This window comes from Tauraco erythrolophus, chromosome 21 (genome assembly GCF_009769465.1).
Source record: "Tauraco erythrolophus isolate bTauEry1 chromosome 21, bTauEry1.pri, whole genome shotgun sequence".
Taxonomy (NCBI): domain Eukaryota; kingdom Metazoa; phylum Chordata; class Aves; order Musophagiformes; family Musophagidae; genus Tauraco; species Tauraco erythrolophus.
Window position 1 is genome coordinate 10804744 of NC_141485.1, and position 18041 is coordinate 10822784.

Below are 18041 nucleotides of genomic sequence, written 5' to 3' on the forward strand. Positions count from 1 at the left end.
TGCCTTCCCGTATCCCACCAACTCACTCCCAGCTTCGCCTGCAAATGCATCTCCAGGCCCTTGCCTGTTCCTTGGAGTTCCTCTCTTCTGCTGCCGCTGTTTATTATTTAACTCCATCATTGCATTATTTAAAGCGTTATTAAGGCGCACTTGGAACAGTCTGCACAAAAGTGTCCCAGTATAGAAAGCTGCAAAAATACCCCAAAAGCCAAAATCGGGACAGTTGGAGGGAAGCTGTTCGGATGGAAGAGGGGAAGGCACTTTCTGGGTTCCAACATGAATTTTCTCTCCCCCTGAGACTGATATAAGAGCCTCTTCAAGATGCCTTTTGCTGCCTGCAGTTTTGGGGTGAGGTTTCCTGGTAGCAGCTGACACCAAGGCCGAGTTGTCCCTTCTCCCACCCTTGCTGCCCTTGCCACCTAGCACCAGTCACAACCACAGGCACATGGGCACCATCCCCTACTTAAAAACCATTCCTTGGGGATGAGTGCAGGGGTGAAGTGGTCTATCAGCAACCCAAACTCATCCCCCTCTCCCTGCCATTCCTTTCCAGCAAATGCGAAAATTGCACAGATATGGGAAACGCAGCCAGGCCCCAATTCCAAAAAGGGCTTTGTTTCAAATCAGATGTAATCCCACAAGAGACAATGCAGATGCATAAATGCTTTGCTTAAAGACAAGATGACTTATGGCCCTGCAGAGGGTTTCGGTGAAGCCGGGTAGGAATGGGCAAAGGGAACCTGTTCCCTGAATGGCACTTCTGTACAGGGCTTTATCCTTGCTTTTTCTTTAGGAATAAGCAGCAAAATTACTACATTCTTCATGAGCTCTCCTACCCCAGGAGAAACGAAATGTGAGATGAAGCCTTCTCTTCAAGGGCTTTGAAATCCAGGAAAGTGCTATGTAAAGAGATGTATTTTTACCCTCACAAGTAAAAGACCATAAACTGTTTTTTTTTTCTGAGGCCCTGGAGCGCTTGTGCAATTCAGTCAAAGCTTTGCTGCCCGCGGACAACCCCCAGGGCTGCCCCTTTCCACCGTGGGGCCGGTTCCCTGAAGCCTCTGCATGCTTTTTACTCGTCCCACCACAGCCCAGGGCAGCACGAGGGCCACTGTCCCTGCTGCAGGAGGGGGCAAGGTGGCACCAAGCCCAGGAGCCCTGCTGCCCTAAAACCAGAGCACACGTCCGCCCTTCCTCGCCTCCTCTGAGCAAATCCACCGCAGGCATTTGCATGGGCTGAAGGGTCATTGAACGGCAGCGGGTTAACCTGTGAGCTGAATTTTAGGGAGGGCTTCTTTAGCAGAGTTCTCTGCTTCCCCATCGAACAGGTCAGCTCATGAACTTGATTTTCCCAACAGGTTTTTTTGCTTCTTGAATGGCTCCGGTGAGGCCAGTCTCACTGCAGGGCACCAATGGCTCAGTGGGTCGGGATGGAGCTTCCTCCTCTCCCCATCGCTCACGGGCTGGGATGAGCCTTGCAAGGTGCAAGGGAGGCAATAAAACATTCGTGACTGCCACAGTCCTGCCTTTTGTGGTGTGAGCTCAGCTCTCACATCCCCCTGGTACGTTACAAACCACGGCGGCTTCACCAACACAGAACTCTTGCTTTGACGACCAAATACCAGAATCCAGACCAGAATTTCCAGGGTTATTTCTACCACATGCCAGGAAGCCAGGAACAAGTTTTTAAAAGGCTTTTAAAAGACTTTTACAAAACTCCACCCAATTTAGTCTGGACAGTGCTGGAGGGTAGTAAAAGAGGACAGAAATGCTTGCATCCAAGTTTGACTCTTTTGATTCACATAAACTTGGTAACAGCCAAAGTTTAGTAGCAAACGAAGGCTGCTGGATGATCAATGAAATGAGCAGTAATCTCACAGGAAGCCGCACATTTAATGCATTGGCAAGAAATGTGCAGCACTGTGCACATTTTATTCCCCACCATAGCAGCCTGGACTGTCCCTGCTTTTCCAGGCAGGTCTAACGCTGATCAAAATCACACTGTACGACAGATACAAGGCAGCTCCCATTGCCAGACCTGCATCCCCTCCGATGCCCGAACCTGGCAGGACCAAACCACCCCCAGGGCAGCACCACGGAGAAAACTTGCACTGGCACCACATCGTTATCCGCAGCCTCAGACCCAAATTAACCGCAGAAGCATCAATCAGACATGAGCACACCTCACTCCGCCTGGGGCATCCCTCTGCCACAGCTGAGGGACATTGAACAGTGGCAGTCAGACAGGTTCAAGGCTCCTGACTCAAAAGACTCGTGGAGAACAATGTTTTTCTCCTCTGAAAATGAACTCCAAAATGCTCCCAGACATGCTGCATAAATAACTGGGTGCTTTGTTGTGTTCAGCTGCAGTTCATCCACAGTAAGGGCTTTCCCTTCCTTCTGCACAGGGCTCAGCTTAGAGCAGGTCCCTCCAGCAACACGGGATCATCCTACACAGCACACAACAAGAGGGAGCCAAGTAGGCTTTACACAAGCATTTACGCTTAGCAAAACATCTTGTGCTCCTCAAGAAATCAATTCTAGAAGCTATTGATAGTTGGCTAAAGTTGCATTTAAAAAAAATGACCACTTACCTGCCAGAATATGCTGTCTATTGTATTTCCCAGAAAGCCATCTCTACCTTCTGATGATACCAGCTTAGGTCCCAGAATAGTCATAAATTCATCAAAATCAACCTGGCCATCCCCTGGAATGAAAGAAAAAGATAAATGTTTTCACTGAAGTACCATGTAGTGCCAATGTCCAACATGCTGCTCCGGATCTGCTGCATATCATGGACCCGTACACGCACTATGGCACCTCCTGCATCAGCATGGTGGTGCCTACAGACCCAAATTTGTTGTTTTCCCAATGAACGGCCCATATTGTGGCATACCCACACCTGAAGACAGCACCAGGGGATGCACAAATAGAGATGAATAGGTTGTTCTCCAGCCCGAGAGTTTGTAGGTAAGTCACTTCTCAAAAAACCAATTTTGGCAGGAAGACAGAAGCCATCAGCGTGGCCAGGGCATTTCCCCCCTACAGAGCCACCAAACATCCAGGTCTCTGCAAAGCTTTTACAGGGCCAATCCCATCCTCCAGCGGAAGGGAGTACATGCAGAGGGGAGAGCCAGACTATTGCTCATCTGCAAGGCATTTCAGTTCAGCTTTCCATCAGCATCCACCTCTTAGAAGCCCTGTGTGCTCAGCATGCAGAGCAGGCAGTGTAGACACAGCTTCCATACCATCAGCAGGAAGAGGAGCCTGCTCCTGCCATTAACGAACTGAACCTACGCAGTCCCGAGCCCCTCCGGTATATTGAATATTTTGTAAGTGAGGCACGTGGCTGTTTGGAGTATATCTGATCGTTGTATCAAATATTGCTTTTCCCTCAGAGAACTTCTGCGATGTTTAATGAAAATGGAAATCCATGCCTGTTGAAGGATCTTAGAAACACCTGCTTCTCTGAACAGGGTAGTTCAATGTCTGTATCCCTCTCATTGTCTATCAGTCCATAGACACATCCTCCTACATCTTATTAGGCCAATTGGTATGGGTGGATATATTAGCCCTCTTTCAAGTCTGGAAACAGAATGAGCAACTGTAAGACTTTTTGGTTGGTTTTTATTCAAATTCAGCCGGAACTGACTGCATCCACCTCTCCATGTAGTTGCTGTTCCTAAATTATTAGGTGTAAGAAGTGTTTAAAGCCATCAGACTAAAGCAGATCAATGCAAGGGCTACTATTAAAATGTCACTGTTGACTGCAGTACCTGCAGCAGCCCTGTGTGACGGCTTTACCACGTGTGCTGCATGCTGCTGCTGTCTCTCCTTTTTATTCTATTTCGTCTGCTTGATCTGAGCATATGCACCACTGATTGAAATCTCTCCACGTCCTTATCTTCGCAGAAACACAATGTGAAAATAAGCAGAGTCAAAACACTCGTTTGCCAGAATAGTGATCCCTATTCACTAGGTTCTGTCCGTAATTTCTTGAAGACAAGAGTGAATATCCTAGAGGTGAGCCAGTGACAGGGGCTCTGAAAAGAAATCCAGCAGGGATTCATAACAGCTTTGATCCTGGAACATGCAAGAAGACCCCATCCAACTGCTGAAGGTGCTCACACCTTCAAGGCTCAGCACGTGCTGAAGGGCTTTGCAGGGGGTGGGCTTTGGGGTGGGCTGAGCACTTCCAGGATGGAGTTCATTTCTGGGACAGCTTATTAAGCAGAAAGGAAAGGGACGGGCACTCAATCACTTGGAAAGCCATTCTTTAAAACATTTATGGGCTACAAGAAAATGTGTTCCTTCTGCTTCCCCATGGGAGGCATCGGTTTGTGACATCAAGTCGGACTGTATCAGTCACAGCACGTTAGATCACACTGGGGAAGGTAACACAAGGTGACAGTGGGTTTGGGGTGATTTCCATTTCCATACATCACTTCAAAGGACAGACAGTAACAAAAACATACACTATGATGCAAATTGGGTTAAAGAAATTAGCCAGATTAGCAAGAAAACAATTTGCATTTTAAAGAGATTCCAGTACCTGCTTGTGCATATATTTGGTCTATCCATACGCGACCCCAAAATATTGAGTTATTCAATTTGAGTTTTCTTCAATGTCATTTCATCCACAGAGGAGAGGCAGGACTTAGTCCTGCACATGACTCATGAGAAAGTGGGTGCCAGGAGTCCTAGGCCCTGTGTCTGACTCAGAACAAGGCTTTGGGCAAACCCTTGCTCATGACTTCCCTGCGCCTTCGCCAGGGATCGTAACTAACTTCACAGGGTTTAATTATCAGCTCTAATTATAGCATTTTCCACAACCTCAGAAGAATGATGCCATTACAAAACACATTATCCACTTATTGACTGCTTTTTCAATTAAAACTGTTAACTAGTGGGGAAACTAGACCCCAAAACATTTTGCCTGGTAGAAATGTCTCTTTAACATTTGTTTTAAGCTGCAGAAAACAAATCTTCCTGCCATCAGGATCTCAAGAGACTGCAGAATCACAATATCACGAAGGAGAACTCACAATTTTGGCTGAAAAACCCTTTTACAGCATTCAACAGCCAGCAGAGCAATATTATAAAAAACAACCCATAAGCTCCAAGACACACCCGGTGCAACTCTGCACGGTTCCTAGGTGAAAACGCGCAGGATTTCTTTCTACAACCACGACATAACCAGGTAATGCCCAATGCCCGCATCACCTATAGGATCTACGAGAGTTCAGGCCAATCATTGGCTCCTGCGAGCCCTCAGCTTGAAATTTGGGTTGGGAGCAGTCAAAAGATGCCTTCCTCTTCATCCTCCTCCGAGCCACAGTCACGTACACGGCGCGCTACCAGCTGATGTGTGATGCACGCATCAAGCATCTGTTTGAGAATCTGCCTTGGAGGCAAATCAAACACGGCGCACGTCCCCACGTTTGGCTTTTCTGTGCCTACAGATGTGCTCCTCACCAGGGAGCAGTTGATATTCAGAGCGAGCGATGTGCGGCTTATTCAGAGACGAACTTTTAGTTGGGTTTAAGGGATGGGAAGAAGGGAGGAAAACACCAGGCCATCTACACTGCTCTCACCTTCCCTTGCTCCTTTCATTGAGCCACCCAGCAAGCCCCCAACAACACTGTTGTCAGCAGCGATCACACAGCCCAATTCCTCGCCATCCCCTCGGGCCAGTTTATAACGTGTGCAGTGTTTACACCCTCCCACCGCCTTCTGCCCCCAAGCTCACATTTATTACTTTAGCAAGAAGTCATCAAGCCAAAGGAAAACAAACTCGAGGAGGAACAGGGCACAAGCAGGTGAAAAGCTGCAGCCAGGATGGAGTGGGCTGTGCTCCCCACCCAGTGACAGTCACAGCTATTCTCCTCTCCCAGCTCCCACTGCTTACAAATGCAGATGAGGCTGATAAACTCAAGCGATGCTGAAGTCCCGGATTGACCAAGGCACTCACACATTGCAGTAACTTATTTGCAAACTGGGAGGGCAAGGAAACCTCAAGGCACGGTGGTGGGGGTCAGCTGGGCCAGAGGAAGACCATCATGTGTCAAGGTGGGTGAGGACCAGAGGGGTTCCAGGCAGGATGAGATCCTGATGCCACTTTCTTCCCAAGATACCACCCATCAGCCAAGGGATGGACACTGCTGCTGTGGGTGGTCTTAGAAAAACATCAGAGCTGAACTTAACTCCTGGTTTTAAACACCTAAAATCTTTATTTACTTACAATTATGCCCTAACATTTTTCTTCCCCGTAACGCTTCCTCTTAATCCTGGCATTAAAGTCAAAAAGTCAGAAGGGGCTTAGCAATCGTGGCTGAACCTCGCATGACTAAAACTATGACTCAGAACATCACTGGCCACATCATCAGAGGCAAATCATCTCTGCTTAATATTACTAGTCCGTTAGCATTGGCTGGGTGCTAAGTGCTTCCAGATCCCCACAAAGGTTTGCTCCCTGCAAGACACTGTCTCAGTTCTGACAAAAACCAGTCAAATGTGATAATAAAAAGGAATAGCAACTAGATGCGCTGTCAACAGCCCCAGGAGCAATTGTGTGAGCCTGGATAATTGCTCCACCACAGAAAGAGGACATGGAAGCCACCTGGCAACATCTTTGGGTCTTCCAGGAACTTTTTCAGTGCCCAAAGACCAACCTTTGGACAGCAAAGGGTCCCAGACCTGCCAAAGTCACAACGCGCGCTGTTCACACACTGGGTGCAGAAAGACCTTGGGGATAATTTGATTTTGAAGCAAACATCCATGTTTGCTGTGCTGTGAGCTCAGTTTGGCCACCACCATGGAGCTCCACAGTGCTACAGCAGGGAACCATCAGGCTCCGCAGCATGTTCAACATCCACTTATGCCAAGCACACCAAAGATGATGGAGCAGCAGCTAAAAGCAGCATGGATCTGGAAAACCAAGGTCTTTTCCAGCTCTCCCAGACACTGCAGCCCAAGGAAATTTGCTTCGGACATCACAGCCCCAAGGAAGGGGTGTCTGTACCTCTGAAAACTAGCCATTAGCTCTTCCAAACAAACCAATGGGATGTGGATAAAGGAAAAGCACTAATGACTTAACATATAGAGGAGCCTGTAAAACTACCACCACGCTCCCAGGGAGCAAACTCTGGGTTGAACAAGCATGTTGAGGGGAGCTGAAGGAGCCTCCAGTACTTTGAAAGAGGATTTACTCTCCTAAGCTGCTTGCCTTCAAACTCAATTAATTCATCTGGGGTTGTGCTTTCAGATTCCCAGGCCAAAGAGCTTTGAAGGTGCCATCATTTGCTCTTGCTGGAGGTGCTGTGCTTCACTGGTGCATCAGAGCTGAGCACAGAAAACCACAACTCTCTATATAAACTGATGAGCTTCCAGCTCCAGCCCAAGGATTTCATTTCTTCTCAGCCCTCTTGACTTCAACGAAGGGGAGAAGGGAAGGTTGTAGTTGTTGGAGGATGTTTAGCAGGAAACACACAAGCGTTTGAGGGCAGGCAGAGCTCTGCAGTCACCATGTCAGGGCACCAAGAAGGGCAGATACAGCACGAAATATCCCCTGCTTCACTGTTACCGAGCTACACCCGTACGGTCTGAGCCCCAGCCTGCCTTTGTCCTGATCCCACGGGATCTACCACCAGCAGTGGTTTGCCCAGGCTGGATGTGCTGGGCAGAACACCCCCAAACCCCATGGGACCTGGAAAAGGAGAGAGGGATTGGGATGAGCCAAGACAGCAAATCCCCCCATCCCAGGTAGCAGCAGCCAGTATGTGGGCTCTTGCAAACTCTGCTACCAGAGCTCTTCTGCTGTGAAGAAGCAATTAAATGCTCAGAGGAGCAGCAAGCATGAACCCATCTCGCCCTCCGTCCCGTGGGAGAGCGCTGACCCCCTGCCTTCAGTCGACTGCCATCTGTCCAAAAGTCTCCCGTTGGAGTGGCTCCCTTGGAGGATGTAACTAAATATTCATGGGGCTGGAGGAAGACAGAGCAGGAGAGGGAAAGAAAAAGAGGGGGAAAACGAACCAAGACTCACATCTGCTGTTCAGAGCTTTGTGCATGGAACTGGGAGCTTGCAGAACCCGGCCTGACTGCTTCCAAAATAAGTCTTTTCCCTGGCCAGTCTCAGGATAATCGGGTTCTCCCTCCTCCTTAAAAGTCTCTTGTCATGGCACTGAAATAAGGCACATATTTAACGGGAGGTGAGGATCTGCTGTGTGCAGGCTCATAAGTATTCACACTTCTTTTGTTTTTTTTCTCGAATTTGACCTCCAGAGAGCAGCTAGGTGATATATTTAAAGTTAATGAGCTAGTCTTTTGCAGCTTGGGTCCCAGGCGCACACAACACTCCTGTTTATTTTTATTCTCTTAATAGCTACTGCAGTGCCTCTGTCCCGGGCTGTGTCATTGTTTGCGCCCATGAAGTAACCTGGGCAGCAATAACACCGTCCGGCGAACGCTGCTGCTGTGTCTTGAGATGGTGCAGAGGATGTGCACAGAAAAGCTCGAGCCACACAATATTTCCCAGATGAGTATTTCGGTTTCTGAGATTTTAAGGTCAGAGGAGAACAGCCCGATCGCCAGCCTGGCCCTTTCCCCAGCACGACCAGAGACTCTCTGCCAAATTACAGCCCCAATCCGTAACTCTGACAAGAACTAGGGAGAAACTTTTGTAAAACTTTTGACTTTGTGGCTGCCCCATCCCTGGAAGTGTTCAAGGCCAGGTTAGATGAGGCTTTGAGCAACCTGGTGTAGTGGAAGATGTCTCTGCCCATGGCAGGGGGGTTGGAACTAGATGATCTTGAAGGTCCCTTCCAACCCAAACCATCCTACGGTTCTCTAAAAACAGTTCTAGTTCTAGACGTCTGTGAAATTGGCTGAAAGGAAGAGATAAAGCTGCAATACGATGCTGACACAGCTGTTTTGCAGTGGGGAAACTGAGGCACGGCGCATCACCTTCCCCAGACATTTCCAGAAAGGAGGCTGCCAGCAGAGCTGGGTGACAGACCTCCCCTGCCTACGTGGCGATCCACGGGCACAGGATGTGCAACCAGTGCCCAGGATGGAGAAAGACAGCAAAGAGCATCTCCTATTTCCAAAGAGTCCCCTCTGTATTCCATTGGGAGTTTCTGTCCCAGAGCCACCTGCAGAGGGTCTCTGATATTCCCCATCAAAGCATATGTGTAAAAAACATAATTTCTTATTTCTCTTGCTCCTCAGGAACAGTGGGAGCATATCCAGCAGCCACTCTTTCACCGTTCACCAGCTCTGCCATATATCCTACAGCTTGAATGACTGCTTTTTGAAGGGAAAAACTTCATTGGAGCTGAAGGAAGAGGTGAAACATCTCCGCTGGAGCCCACTCTGTCCCTTAAGGGCACCTCCATGTCTGGCAGTTTTCGGAGCAGCTGTGCAGAGCTGGCTGCTCTGGTTCGATGACAACTACACATAAAAGATTAGCAAATTGTACAGACACATGTTCCTGGAGGAAGAAATTTCCATGGGGTCTGGAAGGCTCAAACGGAACCCAGGAAGACAGAGCTGGGGGTGCATCCATCATGACACTGGGAAAAGGACCTTGAGAGTTACTCGTTTTGACAGCCCCTTGGCTCATCTTGCAAGGAAGAGGAAATGGCTGCGGAGGACTTGTTTGCTTCCCCATTAAAAAACCAAAAAGAAATCTATTAACTTCCCATGTCTGCCCAAGGGGAGCCTGTCCAGGAGCTGACCTGCGAGACAGTGATTGAAGAGGACCAGGGGCTCTGCCGCTGCGGCGCCAGCTGTGATGTCTCCCGTGCTCCACCGCAAGCACTGAAACAAGCGGGATGCTGTCAGCGCTCGGCTAGAAGGAAAGTCCAACAAAAACAGTGACTGCAGTGAAAAAAATAATAATAATAAAAAAAAGTTATCAGACACCTGCTGAGCAGCGTGCCAGCTTCACGGCAGCCCTGGGAAGCCACAGGACATCCCAGTCACCGGCCCGGCGACCAGCCCTTCTGCAGGGAAAGGCACTGCAGAGGCCACATGGCCACTGCCAGCCACTCCTGGCCCCCACGCCTGCATCCCCCCGGACCTCTCCCTGCGCAGAGGCACCCGACACGTGAAACCAAGGGCTTTGCAGAACTCTCATATCTCTCAAGCTTTAACCAGTTGGTCCCTTTGCCAAACGGACTGAGAGGAGCGAAATCACGTTCCAGCTACCCAGGACTTTAATTATTTTTGCTTCCCAGGCCCTGGGAATTGCAGGAGAGCTCTGCATGTGTCACGGCAGCTATCAGACAGCTCAGCACAACGTTGAGACGACCACCAACCCACAGGCTCATTAAAACAGGAAGACGCGTGTTCCCTGTGGCACACGCGTCCCGTGAAACCAAAATCATAATACCAGGAACACTGCATTTGAAGGAATAAGTAAAATGAGACAAGGATGCAAACAAATTACAAGGCATGCCTGCACGAGACAGACCGGGGCTCGCACGTTGCGTTTTGCAGAGGACTCTGCCCCGTTGGAGCACAGGGTGGGAGCTTTCGGTGAGGGAATCGCAATTTGGTGTTTCCTCTTGTCCTCTCTATCCAACATGGCTGCACTCAGCCATCCCAGCACAGCACCGAAGACAGAATTTGATATTACTTATGAACCTCTTCCCAGTACCGAGCTGCAAAGCTGACTAGCTTCACCAGCAGCAATAATTACTCTTCATTCTTTGCAGCGAGAACACGTAATATGATAATATCCATTTCACAAATCAGAGCAGACACGAAGAATGTGGCCTCTATAAATAAAGACAAGTCTCATCAAATCCATCTCACCGGCCAAGTTTCACAGCTCAGCAACACACTTTAAAGGACAAACACGCTGAAATGTTGCTAGATCATTTCTCACATATAAAAATCCGAGGCCTTTGAGGACAGAGGACAAACCCAAAGTCTGCAAGAACCCATCCACGCTTTTCCTATTAACTCTGCATTTTAAACACAGAAACGGTTTCTGGTCAACCTCCAACATCCTGGGCTGTTTTACAGTGTCGTGTTGAAATGCTGAAACACAAGGAATTATCTATGGCAGTCAAAAAAAACCCCAAAACAAATCATCAAAGAAAAGAAGAATAGAGGTAGAGACAAAAGAAAGAGGGAACAGGCTTTCAGCTCGTGAATGTCACTGTTGTACCACATAGGGCAGCACAAGCCAGTCTTCTGGACAGAAGCAAACATTTGGCCATGCAACGTCTAAGAGCAAGGAACTCGCCTTCTGCAGGTCACAGGGGAAAGCTCAACCCTTAATTTTCAGAAGAGAGGTCTATTCTCTCTCCAGATGTCCCAATCCAGGTCCTTTGGTCATTCCCACCCCAGTAACGCAGCACACATGCTCCAGCCAGTGGATTACCCAAATTTGATGTGCCTTCCCTGGTGTGGGGAAGCAAGCACAAGCAAACCAAAGCAACATCTACGTACAAACCCTGATCCAACAGCAGCACAACAGCTCGGAGAACTGATTTTTCGGGAGCCAGTGTGCTGGCACCACCCTTGATGCCATGCCGTTATGTCGCTGTCGTTTATTCCTTTTCCAAAGGGGATCACATGTCTTGCTGTACGGGGCAGCACCTGGGCAGCACAACTTCTGCTTGCAAAGCATAAGAAGACATTAAATCTGCAGAACCCCATTGCAGCCATGGGGCTGCCCAAAGCTGGATGAACCTCAGAAGTGCCACCTGGGAAAGATGCCTATCTTCAAAGCCTTTTTTGCCAGGGGCACCGTGAATACCTTACTGGTTTTTTATCCCCTCTTTCATTCCCTGCTCCACAACAAGCCATTGCAAAGCAGCTTGGGAATATGCAGAATTTTAAATTGAGATCTCTTCCCCTGTTTTTTGTTGCTCGTAAGGATGTCATAGCTGTATTTTCACTACTACTGCTGACGCATCACCTAATGTGATAAAAGGTAACAGGTAGCTCGCTTGTACGCTGATGAAACCTTCTGCTTGATCAAAGTATTTCCCCATTTGTACTATAATAAACAATTTGACACACTGGGGTGGGTTTTTTTCCCCTCTTGTGTTAACCTGAAGTGATTTTTCCAGGGTACTGAAAACCAGCTGCTCCTCTAATTAGTACACTGAGTGCTTATTTTATTCCTCAGATAAAAGTGTCTTATGTTGTAACGAAACAGTTTGACACTTAAGTCACACATTCATCTATTTTATTGCGAAAGTCTGCTTAAAGAGTAGGCATCCCAGATAAGGCAACACATTTAATGTGCCATTTCTCTGCATTTTTATTAGCATTACTGCCAATTGGAAGAATTTACAAATAATTTCTTTTCCAGCACATAAATATATAAAATATTTTACTTTCCACATACTGGCAGAACGTTTCAGGTCATTCTCCAGATTGCAGACAGAAATGTATGCACCTCTCACAGTCTGCAATGTTTACGTTCATGCAATACCTAATTATGTCTAAGAATAAAGCAAATCAAGGGTATAAACTGAGGCAAGATTTGACCTCTGTTTCCAGACCAAAAGCAAACCATGTGTCCCTATAAGGCACAGCACACTGGATAGATGCCCAGCTATCCCGAACAACCTTCTGCTGGCATACAGTCACGCACCACTTCTATCAAGATGTAAGCAAAGCTTTGGCCTAATGCAAATCTCATGCTCTGACATGTGCCGGAACCAGCATTCCTCACATCCCTTCCCAAAAAGAGGCAATTTTTCACTGAAAATCCCTTTTCTTTCTGTTCTATTTTGGTGCTTTCATCTCCTCCATCACAGCAATGCCACAGCATCTTCCAGTAGTTCATAAAAGGGTGTTTGAAGATTTATGAGATTTCTCTTGAGACCTTGAAATAGTCCAAGTAGGTTCTCATTTTTCTCCCTAATTCAGATTTTTATGCCAACTATAATATTTCCCCCTGCAGCAACTGCATTCCTCTTCACCTGGGTGAAGCATGCCTTGCACAACAGTAAGGAGACTGGGAAGAAAAGGTGGAGAAAGCGTTTGTAGGAAATGCAATGGATACTCCAGGCTCTGATGGTCACCTTCCTACAGTGAGAACTGGTGAGAATTAGATACTCATTGGAAGTAGGTGCATTCAGTGAAGCCATGCTAAGGAGGCAAACGTAGCTGGGAGCATGGTCCTTTGCAGGGCTGTGGTGTGTCCTCAGGATAAGGCACAGCCAAGGCTGAGGGCTTCCCACGTGCCACCACCAGTTCCCAGCACTCACTCCCTGCCCCAGCACAGGAACAAAACATCTCCTGCCTCAGTGGCCCAAAATCACCTCAGTTGTTGGGGCAAAAATAGTCAAGTCATAGAATCATAGAATGGTTTGGGTTGGAAAGACCTTAAAGATCATCTAGTTCCAACCTCCCTGCCATAGGCAGGTTCACTTTCCACAAGTCAATGGGCAACCATGCAGTCAGCCTCTTGGGAATCTTTGACAGCCATCTCTGGGGATGGGAGGGTAGTTTTTGATGCTTCTCAATATAGGATTTGCTGTGAGTTTGCATTTGCCTGTAAACAGGAAAATACATCTTGCTCTTTTTGCTGGCCCCAAGCCATCCTGGGGTCCCATCTTACTGTCTTTTAGCTAAACTTCTGTCCCTCTTCCCCAGCCCTGCAGCAGCTTTGCTATGCCATGGCACTGAAGCCCAGCAGATAACTCAAGCCTCTCTGTGTGCCATGGGCTTCATGGCATGGGATGTTGAGCATCCTTGCGATCCCCACAGGCAGGAGCCCCCTCCCACTGCTCTTAGCCCTGGAGGACTTTCGGAAGCTCTTGAGCATTCTCAGTGTCACCCTGTGACATTCTCAGTGGGCAAACCCACTCATTGCACCCATATCCACCCTGTCAATGCCATGCTGGCATGTCACCTGTGCAGGAAGGTTGATGGCAACACTCAAGAGTCATGGAGGCATTAGAAGTGATATGACACCTGTGAAGAGCTCCTGGGCAAAATCCAAACTGTGCAATTGCTATTTCCACTTAAGCTCAAGCAGCGTTTTCTAACTAACTACATTTTGCCTTCAAATGCAATGAATTATGAAATGCACCTTCATTTCTGCTCTGATTTGGAGGCTCTCTATGTGCTACTGAGCAGTTGCATGCTACAGCCCCAGGAGCAACTGTCCTCGGGCACCTCTGGAGTTGATCCCTGCATTATTCACTGAGCTCAGTGAGATGCTTTGTGGCAGAAGGTGACATACAGGTGTGAAATGCTCTTGTCATATCAGTTTATGCTCAGCCACAAAAACCACTCCAGCATACATCACAAATTCTCCTCTTAAAACACGTTCTGTTCAACCTCACAACACAGCTCCTGCAACCTCACCCAGACAGGGCTCAGTCTCCCTCCATATCCCTACAGAAAACAGGGCTGGCAAGGAAAAAACAATTCAAACTGACTCCAGTTGCTCAATGTTTGAAGCCCATCAGTTAAATAAGCCATGGCAGACACAGCCACCCTGCCATCCGGCAACGCGAATGTACTCCCAAGGTAATTTCTGATGAAAACCGTATGTTTGCGCTAGGTCTGTCCAGGCTGGTTCAGATTAAATATAACTCACTGCCAATTGTATTACCTCATTATTAGCAGACAGCAGCAGCCTTGCGTGGAGAAACGGGCGTCTGGCTACGCTACCTGCCGTCACATCATAATCCACATCAGGTGCTGGGAGATGCGCAGGAGGATTACCGCCTCCCCCTGGCTTTCCTGGCCGCAGGGGACTCCTCCTTGAATGTGACCTTTTGTCCAGCTGAGCTTCCCACCCACCTGATGTTGAGCCAAAGCCTTGGAAAAATTCAGCAACTCTCAACAGGACTATATGGGCAGGAGGGTAAGGCTGTCCCTGGGAGCGCAGGGCATGACTGACATCCCTGGGAGCTCACCGGGTTCAAGCCCAGCTATCGAGTGATGCTCATGCACAGTGGGAGAAGAAAGAGGATACGATTGCTGCTTCTCACCACATATTTCAAGTTAAATCACAGAAAAAAAAAAAAGAGACAATCCATTGGAGAAAAAGTAGTCATCAGCCATTTAATACTAATTCAAGTTGTACAGCATTAATTCAATTTGCAGGCAAGGTAAATCTTTCACATAATATTCCCCTATTTGCTCAGTGCCTAAGGAATTTCCCATTACCCTGTCTTTTTTTTTAATGTATGGCTCATTTGACCTTCACATAGCACAGACTTGTGTCCAGCCCCAAACCCTCCACTCAAAATACTGCAACAACAGGCAGCTGAGACATAAGAACAATAAAAACACTCGGCACAACTGGACTGTATCTTTGGAGCTGTTGGAACAGTTGAGCTGGAAGAGATGGAGGATCATCTCCCAACTCTGCAGAAACCATATGGAGCTTTCTGAAAAGTCTCAAACAGGAATTTAACACCTTCCATCTGCAGCCCATTACTCCACATTCTTGCTCCACCTCTCCGATTACAGGTCCCTGCACACTAGCAGTGTATACGAGAGAGTGCCAAAGTCTCACGTCTCTGAGACCAAGAGTCAGGGAATAACTGGAGAGGAACCAAAACTGGAAGCCAAGTCCACAGCACTCTTTTTCCAAAAAAGTGCAGAGTTTTGGTAGAAGACCCCATGAACTGGCACTCTGCTGAGTCTGGCCTTTGCAAAACCTAAAAAGAAATCACCTGGTCTGCTAGGAAAGGCCAGCCGAACATAACAGGGTGAAAACAATAATTTTTGGAGAAAACGCTTTTAAAAGTGATGGATTTTATTTTTTTCTTTTCTTTCAGGAATGAGATCATTCCAAAAACTGATCTTCTCTATCTAACGTTTTGCATTACTTTTTCTCCCTGTCTAGGGGAGATGCTGAACACCCCTGAGCAGGCTGACAGCCTCTTCTCCACATCCCCTGGCCTGATGAATACAGTCGTATCGTGCATGTCATCGGGGCATTCAACTCAGGATATCTACCTCCTGGCAGGTAGAAGAGCTTCACTCCCAACACCACCATCTCCCACGGTCTCTGCTCTCAGCAGTGTCCCCAAGGATGCTGGCGTCGCGGTGGCTTGCCAAGCATCCCCCCTCCAGACCAGGGCTGCGTCCAGCACTCTGGTCTGGGATGATTTCATCTGACTTTGCGCAGCGTTTCCACCTCGCTGCAGCCGTCTGCAGAAGGGTGGGAGAAGGTCGGATCCACACCCCAGCTTCCCTGCAGGTTTCAGGCACCAGAAAAGTCTCCCTTCCTGCTCTGACCAAGGACATTTTAAAGACAGCCCGCTCACTGCGATCAGCAATGATTGTAGCTTTGCGGCAGTTAAAAAATCCCCCCTGGCTCCAGCATCCTGATGCTGCATTTCTCTCCTCTCGTTAATGGTGGGTTCTGTTTCTTTTATTACCTCTTAGTAACCATTTGACGAGCTCTCACAGCAGGACTTTGCTCAAAATTATTCCACCTTTCTAAACTTCTCTTTCAAAAACCATCAACGCTTCATTACAACACAGCAGAGCTCCCATCCCCAGCATCTTTCACTTGCAAGAAGGACTGGGCAGCTCTCCTTGGCTGGGCACTCAGGTCACCTCCCAGCAAGCGTCACTGGGCCAGATGCTGCCCAGGAACGCAAAGAGAAAGGTTACCACAGCCTTGCAAAAGACCATTTGCACCTTTGCAGAGAAAGGTTGCAAGAGCTGGGCTGTCTCCGCCAGCTGTAACAGCTGGTCAAATAAATAAAAGATGCTCCATCTCCCTTACGTGGGCTGCCTGAGAGGTGGGTTTATCTATGGGAGGTTGACAGCTCACAGTCACCTGCCATTTCCTCGCTGTGGTGAAAGGCAAAGTTTCACAGCTTCCTCTCCAGACCATCCTTGGTGGCTGCAAATTGTTTGAGCCAAAAATGCTGGCTGTGGTGCACAGTAACAGAGAAGAACCAACAGCAAAGACTCACCATCCATGTCAAGGCGTTGCATGATAATTGCCAGCTCCACCTCACTGGGCATGTATCCCAAGGAACGCATTGCCATGCCCAGCTCCTGCTTGGATATAAAGCCATTCCCATCCCTGTCCAGCACTCGGAAAGCTTCACGGATTTCTGTAAAGGAGGAGGAAGAAGAGAGGAGTTGTTATGGTGGAGGACTCTCTGGTCAATGCATCTGCACACATGGGACACAGAATCACAGAACGGTTTGGGTTGGAAGGGACCTCAAAGATCATCTAATTTCAACCCCCCTGCCATGGGCAGGGACACCTTCCACTACACCAGGTTGCTCAAAGCCTCATCCAACCTGGCCTTGAATATTTCCAGGGATGGGGCAGCCACAGCTTCTCTGGGCAACCTGGTCCAGTGCCTCACCACCTCAACGTAAAAAATTTCTTCCTTAGATCTGATCTAAATCTCCCCTCTTTCAGTTTAAAGCCATTGCCCCTTGTCTTATCACTATATACCCTTGTCAAAAGTCCTTCTCCAGCTTATATAGCAGCAGAAGCAGCACATATTAACTTCTCTAATGTTAATGATGCATATTTGATCAAGTTAGGGTGACCACGACATGTTCACACACAGATATACACTTGTGTGCCTGCACTCACACATGCACGCCTCTGGATGCAGACAGATAAATACAACAGTGTCCACGCTCACGCTGCCTGTTTTCTGTGCTAAATATCATTGCCAAATTATTTATTCATCACACATCGAACTCCGTTTCTTTCTGCAGCATCTGCCCCGGGCTGCTGTAGGTGAACCAGCCTGATCTACAGGAAATTCTCCCTGCGTACGGCTGCGCAACAAACCCCAGCCCCAGGGCCTCCTCCAGCGCCCCTTCTCCAAGCCCTTCAGCATGTCTGCAAAGAACATTTACCTTATGTCACACGGGCAGACCAAGCTCTAACTTTCTCCACCAAACCTACGTGAGCAGGGCTGGGTGCTGACCACCTTCTCCGCAGGGTACGGAGCCCTGCAGCCAATGCCTGGGTTTGATAAATGCCCATGTACATCTTTTAAACCATACCCGGGCGATTTCCATCTCTCACTTCTCTTCACAGCTTTTCTCTAATTTATAACTATTTTACA

At 48.1% G+C, this 18041-nt stretch overlaps 1 protein-coding gene across 2 annotated transcripts in view; it reads right to left on the reverse strand.

The window, feature by feature from the left end:
- The window catches only part of CALN1 (calneuron 1), a 134281-nt gene that overhangs the window by 53226 nt on the left and 63014 nt on the right, over positions 1 to 18041 (reverse strand). For both annotated transcript variants that reach the window (XM_086624721.1, XM_009983759.2), the window contains 2 exons: positions 16917 to 17060; positions 2595 to 2707 (listed from right to left, as the gene is read on the reverse strand). In XM_086624721.1, coding sequence (XP_086480847.1) covers positions 2595 to 2707; positions 16917 to 17060 — 257 coding nt within the window. The remainder of the gene's footprint in view (positions 1 to 2594; positions 2708 to 16916; positions 17061 to 18041) is intronic.